The sequence below is a fragment of the Echiichthys vipera genome (genome assembly GCF_963691815.1).
Source record: "Echiichthys vipera genome assembly, chromosome: 21".
Classification (NCBI taxonomy): domain Eukaryota; kingdom Metazoa; phylum Chordata; class Actinopteri; order Perciformes; family Trachinidae; genus Echiichthys; species Echiichthys vipera.
Genome location: NC_139846.1, coordinates 3,262,783 through 3,276,556, shown reverse-complemented (window position 1 = coordinate 3,276,556; position 13,774 = coordinate 3,262,783). Strand labels below are relative to the sequence as shown.

The following is a 13,774-nucleotide window of genomic DNA, read 5'->3' as shown; positions in this document are numbered from 1 at the left end:
AGTGATATTGGTACAGTACCTTACTTCTCAAAAGAAGGACTGTTAAACTTTATGATCTGTGCTTGGTTCAATAACATTTGTACAGTGTTCACATGCTCATCTCCTCCTTCTCTCTCACCCTACCCACATCCACCAGGCACAAGTTTGCCTATGTGTACCTGCCCTCCAGGCTACACAGGCAATGGTTATGGACCAACCGGTTGCACCCTGATCGGCAACATTTGTCAGACCAACAACCCGTGTGTCAATGGAGAGTGTATGGTGAGTGTGTATGGCTGTTCAGACATGGTGAGATGCTGTGACCATTATGATTGACACTATCCATCTGGGTATGCAATCAATAATTTTAAATGATAATACTGGTAATATTCTATATTTTAATTATAATGTTTTGATTATAGCTAACTGATACTGAAGTATTGCATGTGTATCCAAAGCCTTATGGATGTGCTGTAGAGCTCAACTGTAATCAAGCACATCAATGAGCCACACTGTTGCAACTTTATACTGTGGGTTGGGCTTAAAGATAAGTCAGGCTTTAACTTTTAAATGCCAGTAGAGCAAATTATGCAGCACAGATTCTGCATTATCATTCACCTGTAAGTATTTTTTACAGTAGAGTCAGATGACTTTGCAACCATAGAATAGCTATTTTAATATCTGTATACTTTTTGGAGTAGCATTATAAACCAAATAGTAAGCTCGGTGTACAGAGGCACAATCCAAATGATCATAGAGAGCAGACAGAACTGAGGCTGCAGAGCCCAAGTGGAGTATGAGCTGTTGATCCCACTCCTCACCAAAGGATGCTTGCAATGCACATATAGTCGTGTCGACTGAAAGGGAAGGACCAAACAACCAGGGAAGCAAACACTTAATTTTTACACAACCCTGTTTTTTTTTTTTATTAATTCATGTGACAGGGAGAATACATATAGGCATTATTACAATTAAATACAATGCCACGATGTCTAAATGACTTCTAACTGCAGCTACATTGCAGTCCTTGTCCCTGGTTAGACAAACAAGCATAAAACATAGAAAAACTACACACATGACTGACAAAAAAAACTAAAAGTATACTATGCAGGACTTTGCTAAAAACAAACAGTGTAAAGACTCATACAAAACTAATCCCTCTCAATCATCACTCTTGATCTACTGTATCGTCTGTATCTGTATTGTCTGCGTCTGTATCTGCAGAGATCCTGCTCTTTGCTTGGATTCTCTTTTTTTCTCATTATTTTGCTGTGTTTGGGATGTACCTGAGCAACAACCATAGTCTTTTTGCCTCATGTGCAGGGTTCTAAATTAACTTTTTTGATCACCAGCCAATGTGGCTGGTAACTTTAGAAAGTTACGAAAGTTGGGCTTAAAGATATATAATAAGTCAAGCTTTAACTTTTAAATGCCAGTATAGCAAATCATGCAGCACAGATGCTGATTCACCTGTAATTATTTTTTACAGTAGAGTCAGATGACTTTGCAACCATAGAATAGCCATTTTAATATCTGCATACTTTTCCTTGGAGTAGCATTATAAACCAAATAGTAAGCTCGGTGTACAGAGGCTCAATCGAAATGATCATAGAGAGCAGACAGAACTGAGGCTTCACCTGCTGAGACCAAGTGGAGTATCTGCACAAAAGTTCCGGAGGCAGGCAGTTCCCCGGTGGTAGTGAGACGGGCAGATTGGACAGTCGGGTGGATTGAGGAGGAGGATCTGAGAGTGCAGGAGGGGGAGGCAACGTCGAGGAGGTTAGACAGGTGGGGGGGACGAGACTGTGGATGGACTTAAATACTAAGAGGAGGATTTTGAATTCAATGCGGAACTTAATTGGGAGCCAGTGGAGCTGTTGTAGGATGGAGGTGATGTGGTGGATGGATGGGGTCCTTGTGATGATGCAGGCAGCTGAGTTCTGGACTAACTGGAGTTCATGGAGGGATTTGTGAGTGACACCGGAGAGGAGAGAATTGCAGTAATCGAGGCGAGAGGTGACAAGGCTATGAACAAGTATAGAAGTGGTATGGGGGGTGAGGGAGGGGCGGAGGCGGTTGATTTTGCGTAGGTGAAAATAAGCAGACCGAGTAATGTTATTGATATGAGTGTGAAAAGGTAAAGTACTGTCGAGGATGACACCAAGACTCTTGACCTGTGGGGAGGGGGAGACAGTGGAGTAGTCGATGGCTATTGAGAAACTGTCGGTTTTAGATAGTGTTGATTTGGAACCAACAAGGAGAACCTCGGTTTTGTCACTTTTTAATTCGAGAAAATTGGAGGAGAACCAGGATTTTATGTCTGTTAGGCAGTCAGCAAGGGATGAGGGTGGGAGGGTGGAGCTGGGTGTCATCTGCATAACAGTGAAAACTGATGTTGTACTTTCGCAAGATATTGCAGAGGGGAAGAAGGTAAATTATGTTTTCGAAGAGTCCTCTCGGAAGCTCCAGTGAGACCCTCGGTGGATGTATCTTCGACGGGGCAGGAAAGCGATGTCCTGGTGGAGGTGTAGTGGAGTCGGCGGAGGCTCGAGCAGGTGGAATAACAGTCTCAGGAGCTCAACCGCTGAGTACTGGAGCAGTCCCATCACGGGCTGGCGAGCAAGCGACAGAAGAGTCCAGGCAAGCATGGACCAGGTGTATATCCTGTCAGACCACATTGTTGGCATGGACTCTGGTAGCTTAGGCGACAAGGTGAGCAGTCAACATTCAAATAAGTTTAAAAGTGCAGGTGAGCAGTGGCAGCCGGCCGCCCCAGCGTTCACTCATCTAGCTAGGTCCGCCATCTTGCGTAATGAGTCATTTACTTTACTAACGTTAGCATACTCCCTCCTCTTTTGTCATTTAGTTTAATCTTAACTTTTGACTTTACTTCACTAACGTTAGCCAACTCCCTCCTCTTTAGTCATTTAGTTTAATCCGAACATTTGACTTTACTTTACTAAGGTTAGCCAACTCCCTAATCTTTAGTCATTTAGTTTAATCTTCTTCATTCATTCCGGATGTCTTAATTCTGCCTATGGCAACAGCCCCCTAGTTTGTTTCCTGTGGCAGTGTATGTGAATGACATCAGCTGACAGGAAGTTACCATGGATGTTGCCTAGCAATAGAATTCCGTTGAACAGGTCGATTAGACAAACTATCTTTATTGTGCAGTTAAGTTACTGCTAATGCAAACAGAACACCATACAGCTGCAGCTTCACATTAAAAGCTTTTAACTGGCCAAATGTGAGTTGAGTTTTATTTTGAAGCAGACCTGCAGTCAGTGAGTCAGTGTGTCTTCAGGGTGGGGTTTTTACACTATAAAAGAAAAAGACAGATAATTTGACAGACTTGCAAGGCAGAAATAAGCTGCGGAGGAACAACAGCAAAAATACACTGACCAGCAGTAGCGTGAATCTTGAGCGCACCGTAGCATTAGCCTGAAGCTGTGCTTTTTCAGACACCATGGCCACTGCAATAGTCAGAGATGATGGAGAAACAACAGAGCTTTGAAATCCTCCTGCTTCTCTAAAGTCACCGGTGTGGAAAAATGTTATACCAATCAATACCGTCTCTGTAAGTCATAAACAAACAACAAACAGTAGTGCGCTGACAGGACTTCATGGTGCATTCAGGTGAACCTTTTGAACTGGGACAAGCAGATTCCACAACAACGATAAACAGAAACAGGTAGATGAGAAAAAGAGCCGCCTGTCAGGTGACAGAGATGCTTCTGTCTGTAAAGAAAAATCTACCATTAATGTTCAAATGACTACATTTAGCTTCTGACAACAACAGCAACAACAACCTAAAGATGCCTTCTAATCCTTCAGTTGTTGCTTTTACATGTTGCATATTTTTTATCCGGAAAAGCGCTGTAGTACAGATCATATATTTTTAAATTTACAGGTGCCTTCAGTTTTAGGTTGTTAATCTATGATTAATTTTAAACTACCTCACCTGTTACATTTAAAACTGCTGTAGAATCGAGAAACACATGAAGCTGCATTCCAATTCCAGTGAAAACAAGCTGCCGGCTTTGACTGCCGGTAAATACAAATTCTGCCATAATCTGTCCTGGTTTCCCCTATTTTACGTTAACCCGCCTGGAAACCTCCTCCAATGGCTGACGTTAGTCAGGCATCTCATCTCATCTCATCTTCATCCGCTTATCCGGGATCGGGTCGCGGGGGCAGCAGCTTTAGCAGGTGACCCCAAACTTCCCTTTCCCGGGCCACATTAACCAGCTCTAACTGGGGGATCCCGAGGCGTTCCCAGGCCAGTGTGGAGATATAATCTCTCCACCTAGTCCTGGGTCTTCCCCGAGGCATCCTCCCAGCTGGACATGCCTGGGAGGCGCCCAGGGGGCATCCTTACTAGATGCCCGAACCATCTCAACTGGCTCCTTTCAACGCAAAGGAGCAGCGGCTCTACTCCGAGTTCCTCACGGATGGCTGAACTTCTCACCCTATCTCTAAGGGAAACTCCAGCCACCCTCCTGAGAAAACCCATTTCGGCCGCTTGTACCCGCGACCTCGTTCTTTCGGTCATCACCCAGCTTTCATGACCATAGGTGAGAGTAGGAACGAAGATTGACCGGTAGATCGAGAGCTTTGCCTTCCGGCTCATCTCTCTTTTCGTCACAACGGTGCGGTAGAGCGACTGCAACATCCCCCCCGATTTTCTGGCCAAACTCACGCTCCATCATCCCCTCACTCGTGAACATGATCCCGAGGTACTTGAACTCCTTCACTTGGGGAAAGGACTCATTCCCTACCTGGAGCAAGCAATCCACTGGTTTCCTGCTGAGAGCCATGGCCTCAGATTTAGAGGTGCTGATCCTCATCCCAGTCGCTTCACACTCGGTTGCAAACCGATCCAGTGAGTGCTGAAGGTCACTGACCGACGATGCCATCAGGACCACATCATCTGCAAAAAGCAGATACGAGATCCTTAGCCCACCGAACTGGAACCCCTCCCCACCAGGACTACGCCTCGATATCCTGTCCATGAAAATCACGAACAGGATTGATGACAAAGCGCACCCCTGGCGGAGGCCAACCCACACGGGGAACGAATCCGACTTACTGCCGAGGATCCGGACACAGCTCTCGCTTTGGGTGTACAAACATTGGATGGCCCACAGAAGTGACCCCCTCACCCCATAATTACCCCGCAGCACCTCCCACAGTATCCCCGAGGGACCATGTCATATGCCTTCTCCAGATCCACAAAACATATGTAGACTGGATGGGCATACTCCCAGGCCCCCTCCAGGATCCTTGCGAGAGTGAAGAGCAGGTCCATTGTTCCTCTTCAATCTGAGGTTCGACTATAGGACGAACCCTCCTTTCAAGCACCTTGGAGTAGACTTTACCAGGGAGGCTGAGTAGTGTGATACCCCTGTAATTGGCACACACCCTCTGGTCCCCCTTTTTAAACAGAGGAACCACCACCCCAGTCTGCCACTCCCTTGGCACTGTCCCAGACTTCCACGCAATGTTGAAGAGACGTGTCAAACAAGACAGCCCCTCCAAACCCAAAGCTTTCAGCATTCTGGACAAATCTCATCAAACCCTGGGGCTTTGCTTCTGTGGAGTTGTTTGACTACCTCAGTGACTTCCGCCAGGGATATTGACAATGATTCTCTATCAGCCTCCAGCTCTGCCTCTACAAAAGAGGGCGTGTTAGTCAGATTAAGGAGTTCCTCAAAGTGCTCCTTCCACCGCTCGATTACCTCACCGGCTGAGGTCACCAGCGTCCCGTCTTTACTGTAAACAGCTTGGACGGTTCCCCGTTTCCCCCTCCTGAGATGCCGAATGGTTTTCCAGAAGCACCTTGGTGCCGCCCGAAACTCCTTCTCCATGACTTCTCCAAACTCCTCCCACACCCGCTGCTTTGCCTCTGACACAGCAGAGGCTGCAGCCCTTCTGGCCTGTCGATACCTTGCAACTGCCTCCGGAGTCTTCTGGGATAACATATCCCGAAAGGCCTCCTTCTTCAGTCGGACAGCTTCCCTGACCACTGGTGTCTACTGCGGTGTTCGAGGGTTACCGCCCCTTGAGGCACCTAAGACCTTGAGGCCACAGCTCACCGCTGCAGCTTTAGCAATGGAAGCTTTGAACATGCCCACTCCGGTTCAATGCCCCCAACCTCCACAGGGATGCCAGAAAAGTTGAAGATCTCTCGGACAGGGGCCTCCTCCAGACGTTCCCAGTTCACCCGCACTACTTATTTGGGCTTACCTGGTCTGTCCAGAATCTTCCCCCATCCTCTGACCCAAGTCATCACCAGATGGTGATCAGTTGACAGCTCTGCCCCTCTCTTCACTCGAGTGTCCAAAACATACGGCCTCAGATTAGATGATACGATCACAAAATCGATCATCGACCTTTGGCCTAGGGTGCTCTGGTACCATGTACACTTATGAGCATCCTTATGTTCGAACATGGTGTTAGTTATAGACAATCCGTGACTAGCACAGAAGTCTAATAACTGAGGACCACTCGGATTTAGATCAGGGAGGCCGTTCCTCCCAATCATGCCTCTCCAGGTGTCTCCATCATTGCCCACGTGGGCGTTGAAGTCTCCCAGCAGAACTATGGAGTCACCTACCGGAGCCCCATACAGGACTCCATTCAGGGTCTCCCAGAAACTGCTGTTTGGTGCATATGCACAAACAATAGTCAGAGTTTTCCCCCCTACCACCCGCAGGCGTAAGGAGGCGACCCTCTCGTCCACCGGGGTGAACTCCAACACCGCGGCGCTCAGCTGGGGGTTCGTGAGTATCCCGACACCCGCCCAGCGCCTCACACCCTGGGCAACTCCAGAGAAGAATAGGGTCCAACCCCTATCCAGGAATACGGTTCCAGAACCGAGACTGTGTGTGGAGGTAAGTCCCACCAGATCTAACTGGTAGCGCTCCACCTCCCGCACAAGCCCTGGCTCCTTCCCCAACAGAGAGGTGACATTCCACGTCCCCAGAGCCAGCTTATGCTGCCCGTGTCTGGTCTGTCGAGGCCCCTCACCTTCACTGCCATCCGTCCAGCAGCGCACCAGACCCAAGTGGTTCCCCCTGCAAGTGGTGGGCCCACAGGATGGAGAGGAGGGAGGTGCCATGTCACTTTTTCGGGCTGTGCCCGGCTGGGCTCCGTGGCAAACCCGGCCACCAGGCACTCGCCGGCAAGCCCTCCGTCTGGGCCTGGCTCCAGACGAGGGCCCTGGGCTTCCTCCGGGCAGTCTCTCTTCTTCTTCCTCGTTTGTCCATTGAGTCTTTGTGAACCATTCTTAGTCCGGCCCCTCGCCTGAGACCGCTTTGCCATGGGAGACCCTACCAGGAGCACTAGGCTCCAGACAACACAGCCCTCAGGTTCACAGGGACACACAAACCTCTCCACCGCGATAAGGTGATGGTTCAGGCAGACAGATATATTACATCGTTGCAGAGCGATGATTGGGGTTATACTGTATGTAAAAAATCAAAGAGTTGTGGGTAAAGGAGCCCACTCAGTGTCCAGAGGTGACATCCCCAGACATTTATTCATACCTCACTGAATCCCAAGGTAATGCAGAAATATGACAACTATGATAATGATCCCTTTCTCTGTGGTTAATATACTGTAATTTTGGTTTCACTTCCTGCTTTGCTACAGTGCGGACGCTTTTCTGCTTGCTCTCGCCTTTGCTTGCATTTTTTGCTACTATCTGCTACTATTTGCTTCTCCTCAATAAGAAACAAAGAGCAACAGCTCCTGGATACTTGCAAAACCGGTGGGATTATATTTCTTTTAGATAACAGAGGCATTTTTCAATATTTTTACGACTTCCTCAACCCTAGGCAGGGAGGCCTACCATTCAAGATAAGCCTGAGCCTGTGCTACAGTGCTAAAGGTAATCACCAGAAGATGCCTCCCTTCTCTATGGAAGATTACCACAAACTACTACAGAAGATTTTGCTGTTGGAAACAAAAATTAATCGGCTAGAAGTATTTATAGAAGTGAATGGATATTGTGACAACAATACCACTCTAGCACTGACTGAAAACAGTGGACAGGGGCAGGCCAGAGCCCAGCTAACTAGCAATGATGAAGCTACGAGGAAACGGGAGGTCCCTGTACAGGGTAATAAATCTACCAGCGATAATCCTCCCTGGAACACACTTGGGGCAAAGCCAAAGAGAAGACCACCTCCCTGCGACAAGGGAGAACGGATAACCGGGAGGACCCAGCGCCCCGATATCTCTGATCTGACCGGTTGGCCTGCGCTACCATCTCTATCCAGGCATAGCGCTTCATCAACTCCCCTGCCACGTAGGACACAGCAGCGGACAGCTGAGAAGAGGAAAAGTACCAAGAAACTTCCCCAGCAAGCAAGTGTTCAACTAAAGAACAGGTTTGCTCCGCTGTTGCCCGACAATGGATCCCCCTCTGATTGCCTGAATAACCCACCATCACCACGCAGAAGGGTAAGACCTGCTAACTTAAAACCACAGAGAAAGCTAACAAGTGGGCCTGAAAATCTGATTGTGGGTGACTTTTCTGTAAAAGATATGAAAAGCAATAATAGCACCAAAGTACTCTGCTTTCCGAAGGATACGGTGTCTGACTTGGAAAAAAGAATCCTGGATATTGTGGCTGCACACCCAAATGTGAAAAATATCATTCTGCACATTGGTTTTAATGACATTGAAAAACAACAATCAAGGGAGCTGAGAGAGCACTTCAATAAACTCTTTGAAACAGTCAGCGCTGTGAATGCTGAGGTGTTTATCAGTGGTCCTCTACCTCCGATCAGGAGAGGAGCTGAGAGATTCAGTCGACTTTACTCGCTGAATGAGTGGCTCTCCAGCGTTTTTCTTGCTCGTTCGATGCATTTTATTGACAATTTTAGCTTTTTCTGGGACCGCAGGCATCTTTTTAAGGCAGACGGACTTTGTCTAAATAAGCTGGGAGTAAAGCTTTTCATGACCAACATGTCTTACTTCCTGCGTCATCCATCTATCATCACTGCCAAGGACAACAGACAAGAGGAACCAACGGAAAAGACAGACACAACACAGCTTATCATGAACGTCGAAGGAGGACCGCCATTGCAAAAGGCGAGCGCTGACCATGAGAGACACCGGAGCAAAGAGGAGAAATGTCCATCCCCCTCTACCTCCCGTTTCATTTCAAATGGGCGTGAAGATCCCTCCCCCACACCCCCCAAGACTAAATCCAGGTCTCCATCCTTCTCCCTTCCTCAAGTAAGCCTTTCTCCCCCCTTATCCCCCTTGGAGTTCCGGGAGCTACCCCCACCCACTCCCCGCCCTACTCCTATTTTTACCCCCCTTGACCGACCTCAGCGATCCCCCCCTCAGCGTCATCTCAGTGGCACCTCCCTCCCACCCCCCCCCCCCTCCACGAAGGCGTGCTTCACAAACCCTCAGCCCTACTCCGCCCCTCTTACGTAAACCCCCTCTACGCCCTCAACGTCCACCTCCAGTAGTTCATCCCAGCTCTGACACTGCCCACTCCTCCTCCCCCTCATGGCCACCCCCGCCCCGCCCTGACAGCAGTCCTGAATACTACTGATACAGAAAAGGGTTCAGCAGTAGACCACATTATCAGCTGGGCCCAAGGCTGCCTACGTCAAAGCTTGGCACCTTCTACATTCCTGTTGTGACTACCAAGAGAGTGAACATTGGGAAACGTAGACACCCTGCTAACCTAAACAATCTCATTCCTATCCTCTCCAAATCAAAGTCAACATCGAAGCCTGTCAATAACGCCATTAGGATGGGTCTGCTCAATGTTAGGTCTCTGAATAACAAATCATTTTTAGTCAACGATTTCATTACTACTTCCAAACTTGATTTTATGTTTTTAACTGAAACATGGCTGGAGCAATATAACAGTGCAAGCATTCTGATCGAGACAGCACCCCCCAACTATAACTTTATTGATGTATGTAGATCTGGGAAAAGGGGGGGAGGGGTTGCTGCTATATTTAAAAACATGTTTCAGGGGAAACAGATGTCACTTGGTGATTTTACATCATTCGAATACCTGTGTGCTGTGTTGAAATGCTCTCCCAAAATTCTTCTGTTAATTATTTACAGGCCACCTAAATACTCAGCAAATTTTTTCGAGGATTTTACCGAATTATTGTCTAGTATCTCCACTGACTTTGACTGCCTAGTTATAACTGGTGACTTTAATTTTCGTATTGACGATTCGAATGACAAGGGTGCAAAGGAACTTTTTACTATTTTAGATACATTTGACCTGTCTCAACATGTGAAAGAGGCTACTCATTGTAAAGGACACACCCTGGACCTGATTATCACAAAAGGTCTCAATGTTTCCGATGTTCTTGTGACTGATCTTTCATTGTCTGATCACTTCTGTGTTTTCTTTAATATTTCTTTAATTCCGGAGACACAAACAGAATCAAAGAATGTCAAAAAGCGCTACATCAATGAACATGCTAATGTACTCTTTAAAAATGCCATCTCCTCGCTACCACCTCTAAACCCATGCCATGCTGATGATCTTGTAAACAACTTTAATTCCAAAATTGTGAATATCATAGATGTCATTGCACCGGTTACAGTTAAAACGATTTCTGGTAAGCAAAAGGCACCCTGGAGAAAAGCTGCTGTTGCAACAGCCCAGAGAAGAGAGTGCAGGAAGGCTGAACGAATCTGGCGAAATACAAAACTTCATATTCACCATGACATCTATAAAGAGAGGCTCCAGGCCTACAATTTAGTCTTAAAAAGTGCTAGAGAAACATTCTTCTCCAATATCATAAACAGCAACACTAATAAGGCCAAAACCCTATTTGCAACTGTCGACAGACTGACCAACCCCCCGACACAAATACCAGCCGAACTCCATTCCACACAGAAATGCAATGAGTTTGTATTCTTTTATACTGATAAAATTGAAGGTATCAGACGTGCCATCAATATCTCAAACAAAAAAGTTGGATCACCACCCCGTTTAGGCCAAAATAACACAGCAATGATGGCAAGCTTTAATGCCATAGACTCTAAAACTCTAGTGGAAACAGTGACCGATCTAAAGCCAACCACCTGCTGTCTCGATGCTTTACCTACCAACTTCTTTAAGAATGTTTTCGACTGCCTATCAACAGACGTATTGCAAATAGTTAATAACTCTATTCAATCGGGCAATTTCCCAAAGGCCTTCAAAACTGCAGTCATTAAACCTCTTCTAAAAAAGCGGAGCCTAGATGCCTCTATTATCAACAACCACAGACCAATTTCAAATCTACCATTCATAAGTAAAATAATTGAGAAAGTTGTACTCCAACAACTAAATCACTTCTTGGCTTCTACTGGCTGCCACAACAACCTCCAGTCAGGATTTAGACCTTTTCATAGCACCGAGACGGCCCTTATTAAAGTTATAAATGACATCCGTCTTAACACAGACTCTGGCAAAACTTCAGTACTAATGCTATTGGACCTCAGTGCTGCATTTGACACTGTCGACCACTCAATACTTTTGGACAGGTTGGAAAACTGGGTGGGGCTCTCAGGCACAGTCCTAAACTGGTTCAAGTCATATCTACAAGATAGGAACTAATTTGTTTCCATTGGCGACTTTGTATCAGAACAAACCAACGTAACGTGTGGAGTCCCCCAAAGTTCAATCTTGGGGCCGACTTTATTTAACATCTATATGCTCCCACTAGGACAAATCATGCAAAATAATAACATTGACCACCATTGCTATGCCGATGACACCCAAAGCTATGTAGCACTATCACCAAATGACTATCGCCCCATAGATCTTCTGTGCCAGTGCATTGAGCAAGTCAAACACTGGATGTGCCAAAATTTCCTTCAACTAAATGAGGATAAAACTGAGATAATTGTTTTTGGTGCTAAGAAAGAAAGGTTTAAAGTCATCCAACACCTTCAATCACTGTCCCTGAAAACCTCAAATAAAGCCAGAAATCTTGGGGTTATTATGGATTCTGATTTACATTTCGACAGTCACATCAAATCAGTAACAAAATCGGCCTATTATCACCTTAAAAATGTAACAAGACTTAGAGGGCTCATGTCAGCTCAAGACTTAGAAAAACTTGTCCATGCCTTTATAACCAGTAGGCTAGACTACTGTAATGGTCTCCTTGCAGGTCTTCCCAAAAAAACTGTCAGGCAGCTACAGCTTGTTCAGAACGCTGCTGCTCGAGTTCTAACAAAGACCAAAAAATGTGAGCACATTACACCAATTCTTAAATCATTACACTGGCTTCCTGTACGTCAGAGAATTGATTTCAAAATCCTCCTGCTCACATATAAATCACTACATGGTCTAGGGCCGAGGTATATCACTGATATGCTCCCACTACATAAGCCTTCTAGATCACTAAGATCCTCTGAGACCAATCTGTTAGTGGTTCGCAGAGTAAACTCAAATCAAGGGAAAGCATCTTTCAGTCATTATGCAACAAACAGCTGGAATAAACTTCCTGAAGATGTAAGACTTTCACCCACTCTGACCACTTTTAAAACTAGACTGAAAACTTTTATGTTCACCTTAGCTTTCTGCTAAATCTTCGCACTTTTAACGTCCGCACTGTTTTGATTATTGTCTATGTTTTTATTCTCTTTGTCTTTCTGTAATGCATTTGAATTCATGACATGTTGTGCTGTGAAGCACTTTGACCCTGCCTTGTGTATGAAAAGTGCTATACAAATAAAGCTGCCTTGCCTTGCCTTGCCTTTAGCTCTGTGAAACAAAACAAACAGCCAAGGCTTTGTCCACCTGAGGTTGTCCAATGAAGGTGAAAAATGTACTGACTTTCTCTTTCTTACACACACACTCACCGCATCTTTCTGCCATTATTCTATTAATAAATATGGAAATATTACTTGTATTTCCTCATTTGTGATCAAATTTATTTTTATAAACTGAGTACTCACTTCTGTTTTTTGTATTAGCGCCTATTGAACACTGAGGTCTTCTCCTTCTCCAGCCTTTTACGTGACGTAGGGCTGCTCTCTTCTATATAAACTTACAATAGAAATCCATGCATCTCAATGTCAGCCAGAATTTTGTCTTAGTTTTGAAAGCTTTAAAATCAGTTAAAGTTTTTATTTCTGAGGGCAGAGTATTACAAATCTGTGGGCTGAAAAACAGACCGACCAATGAAAATAGCATTTTCAGATTTACTTTCATTAGTGTGGCTGTACTCTGAATCAGTCTATGAATGCTTGATAAGTCTTTGCTTTTTTATTAATGATATCCTCAAGAAACAGAAAATCCAAGATCAAATCCCTTTGTAACAACAATATCAAAATGTCTGACCAGTGCACTACTGCTCACACAGGGCACCACCTCAGCTCCTGGTTACATCTGCAATTGCAACTCTGGCTGGCAAGGAGTTAACTGTGACCAGACTATCAATGAATGCTTAAGCAACCCGTGTCAAAATGGAGGAACCTGCACCGACGCCAATAATGGATTTACATGTACCTGCACTACGCAGTGGACTGGCCCACTCTGCCAGACCGCCCAGCAAGGTAATCGAGGGACAATATGGAGGGACTGGGAAGATGAAGGGCAGATATAGGGAGGGATGGGCCAAAACGAGGTGAAGGAGTGTAGAGTGAGAGTGGATGTGCAGTCACAGAAAAAAGTTCAAGGACTGGATGTGCTGGTAGGGAGTTGGTGACTGTGATTAGGGATGATATTGTTAAATATCTTATCATCATATAATCATCTCATAATGATATATAGCAATGGGGGAGGGGGCTCCAAACAGTGAAAAAA

The 13,774-nt window shown here is 45.7% G+C and overlaps 1 protein-coding gene across 1 annotated transcript in view; it reads left to right on the top strand.

The window, feature by feature from the left end:
* Positions 1 to 13,774, top strand: part of cubn (cubilin (intrinsic factor-cobalamin receptor)) — a gene marked incomplete at both ends in the record, with an annotated part of 156,199 nt that overhangs the window by 19,469 nt on the left and 122,956 nt on the right. Inside the window, 2 exons of the mRNA XM_083936559.1 lie at positions 137 to 261; positions 13,332 to 13,524. Coding sequence (XP_083792685.1) covers positions 137 to 261; positions 13,332 to 13,524 — 318 coding nt within the window. The remainder of the gene's footprint in view (positions 1 to 136; positions 262 to 13,331; positions 13,525 to 13,774) is intronic.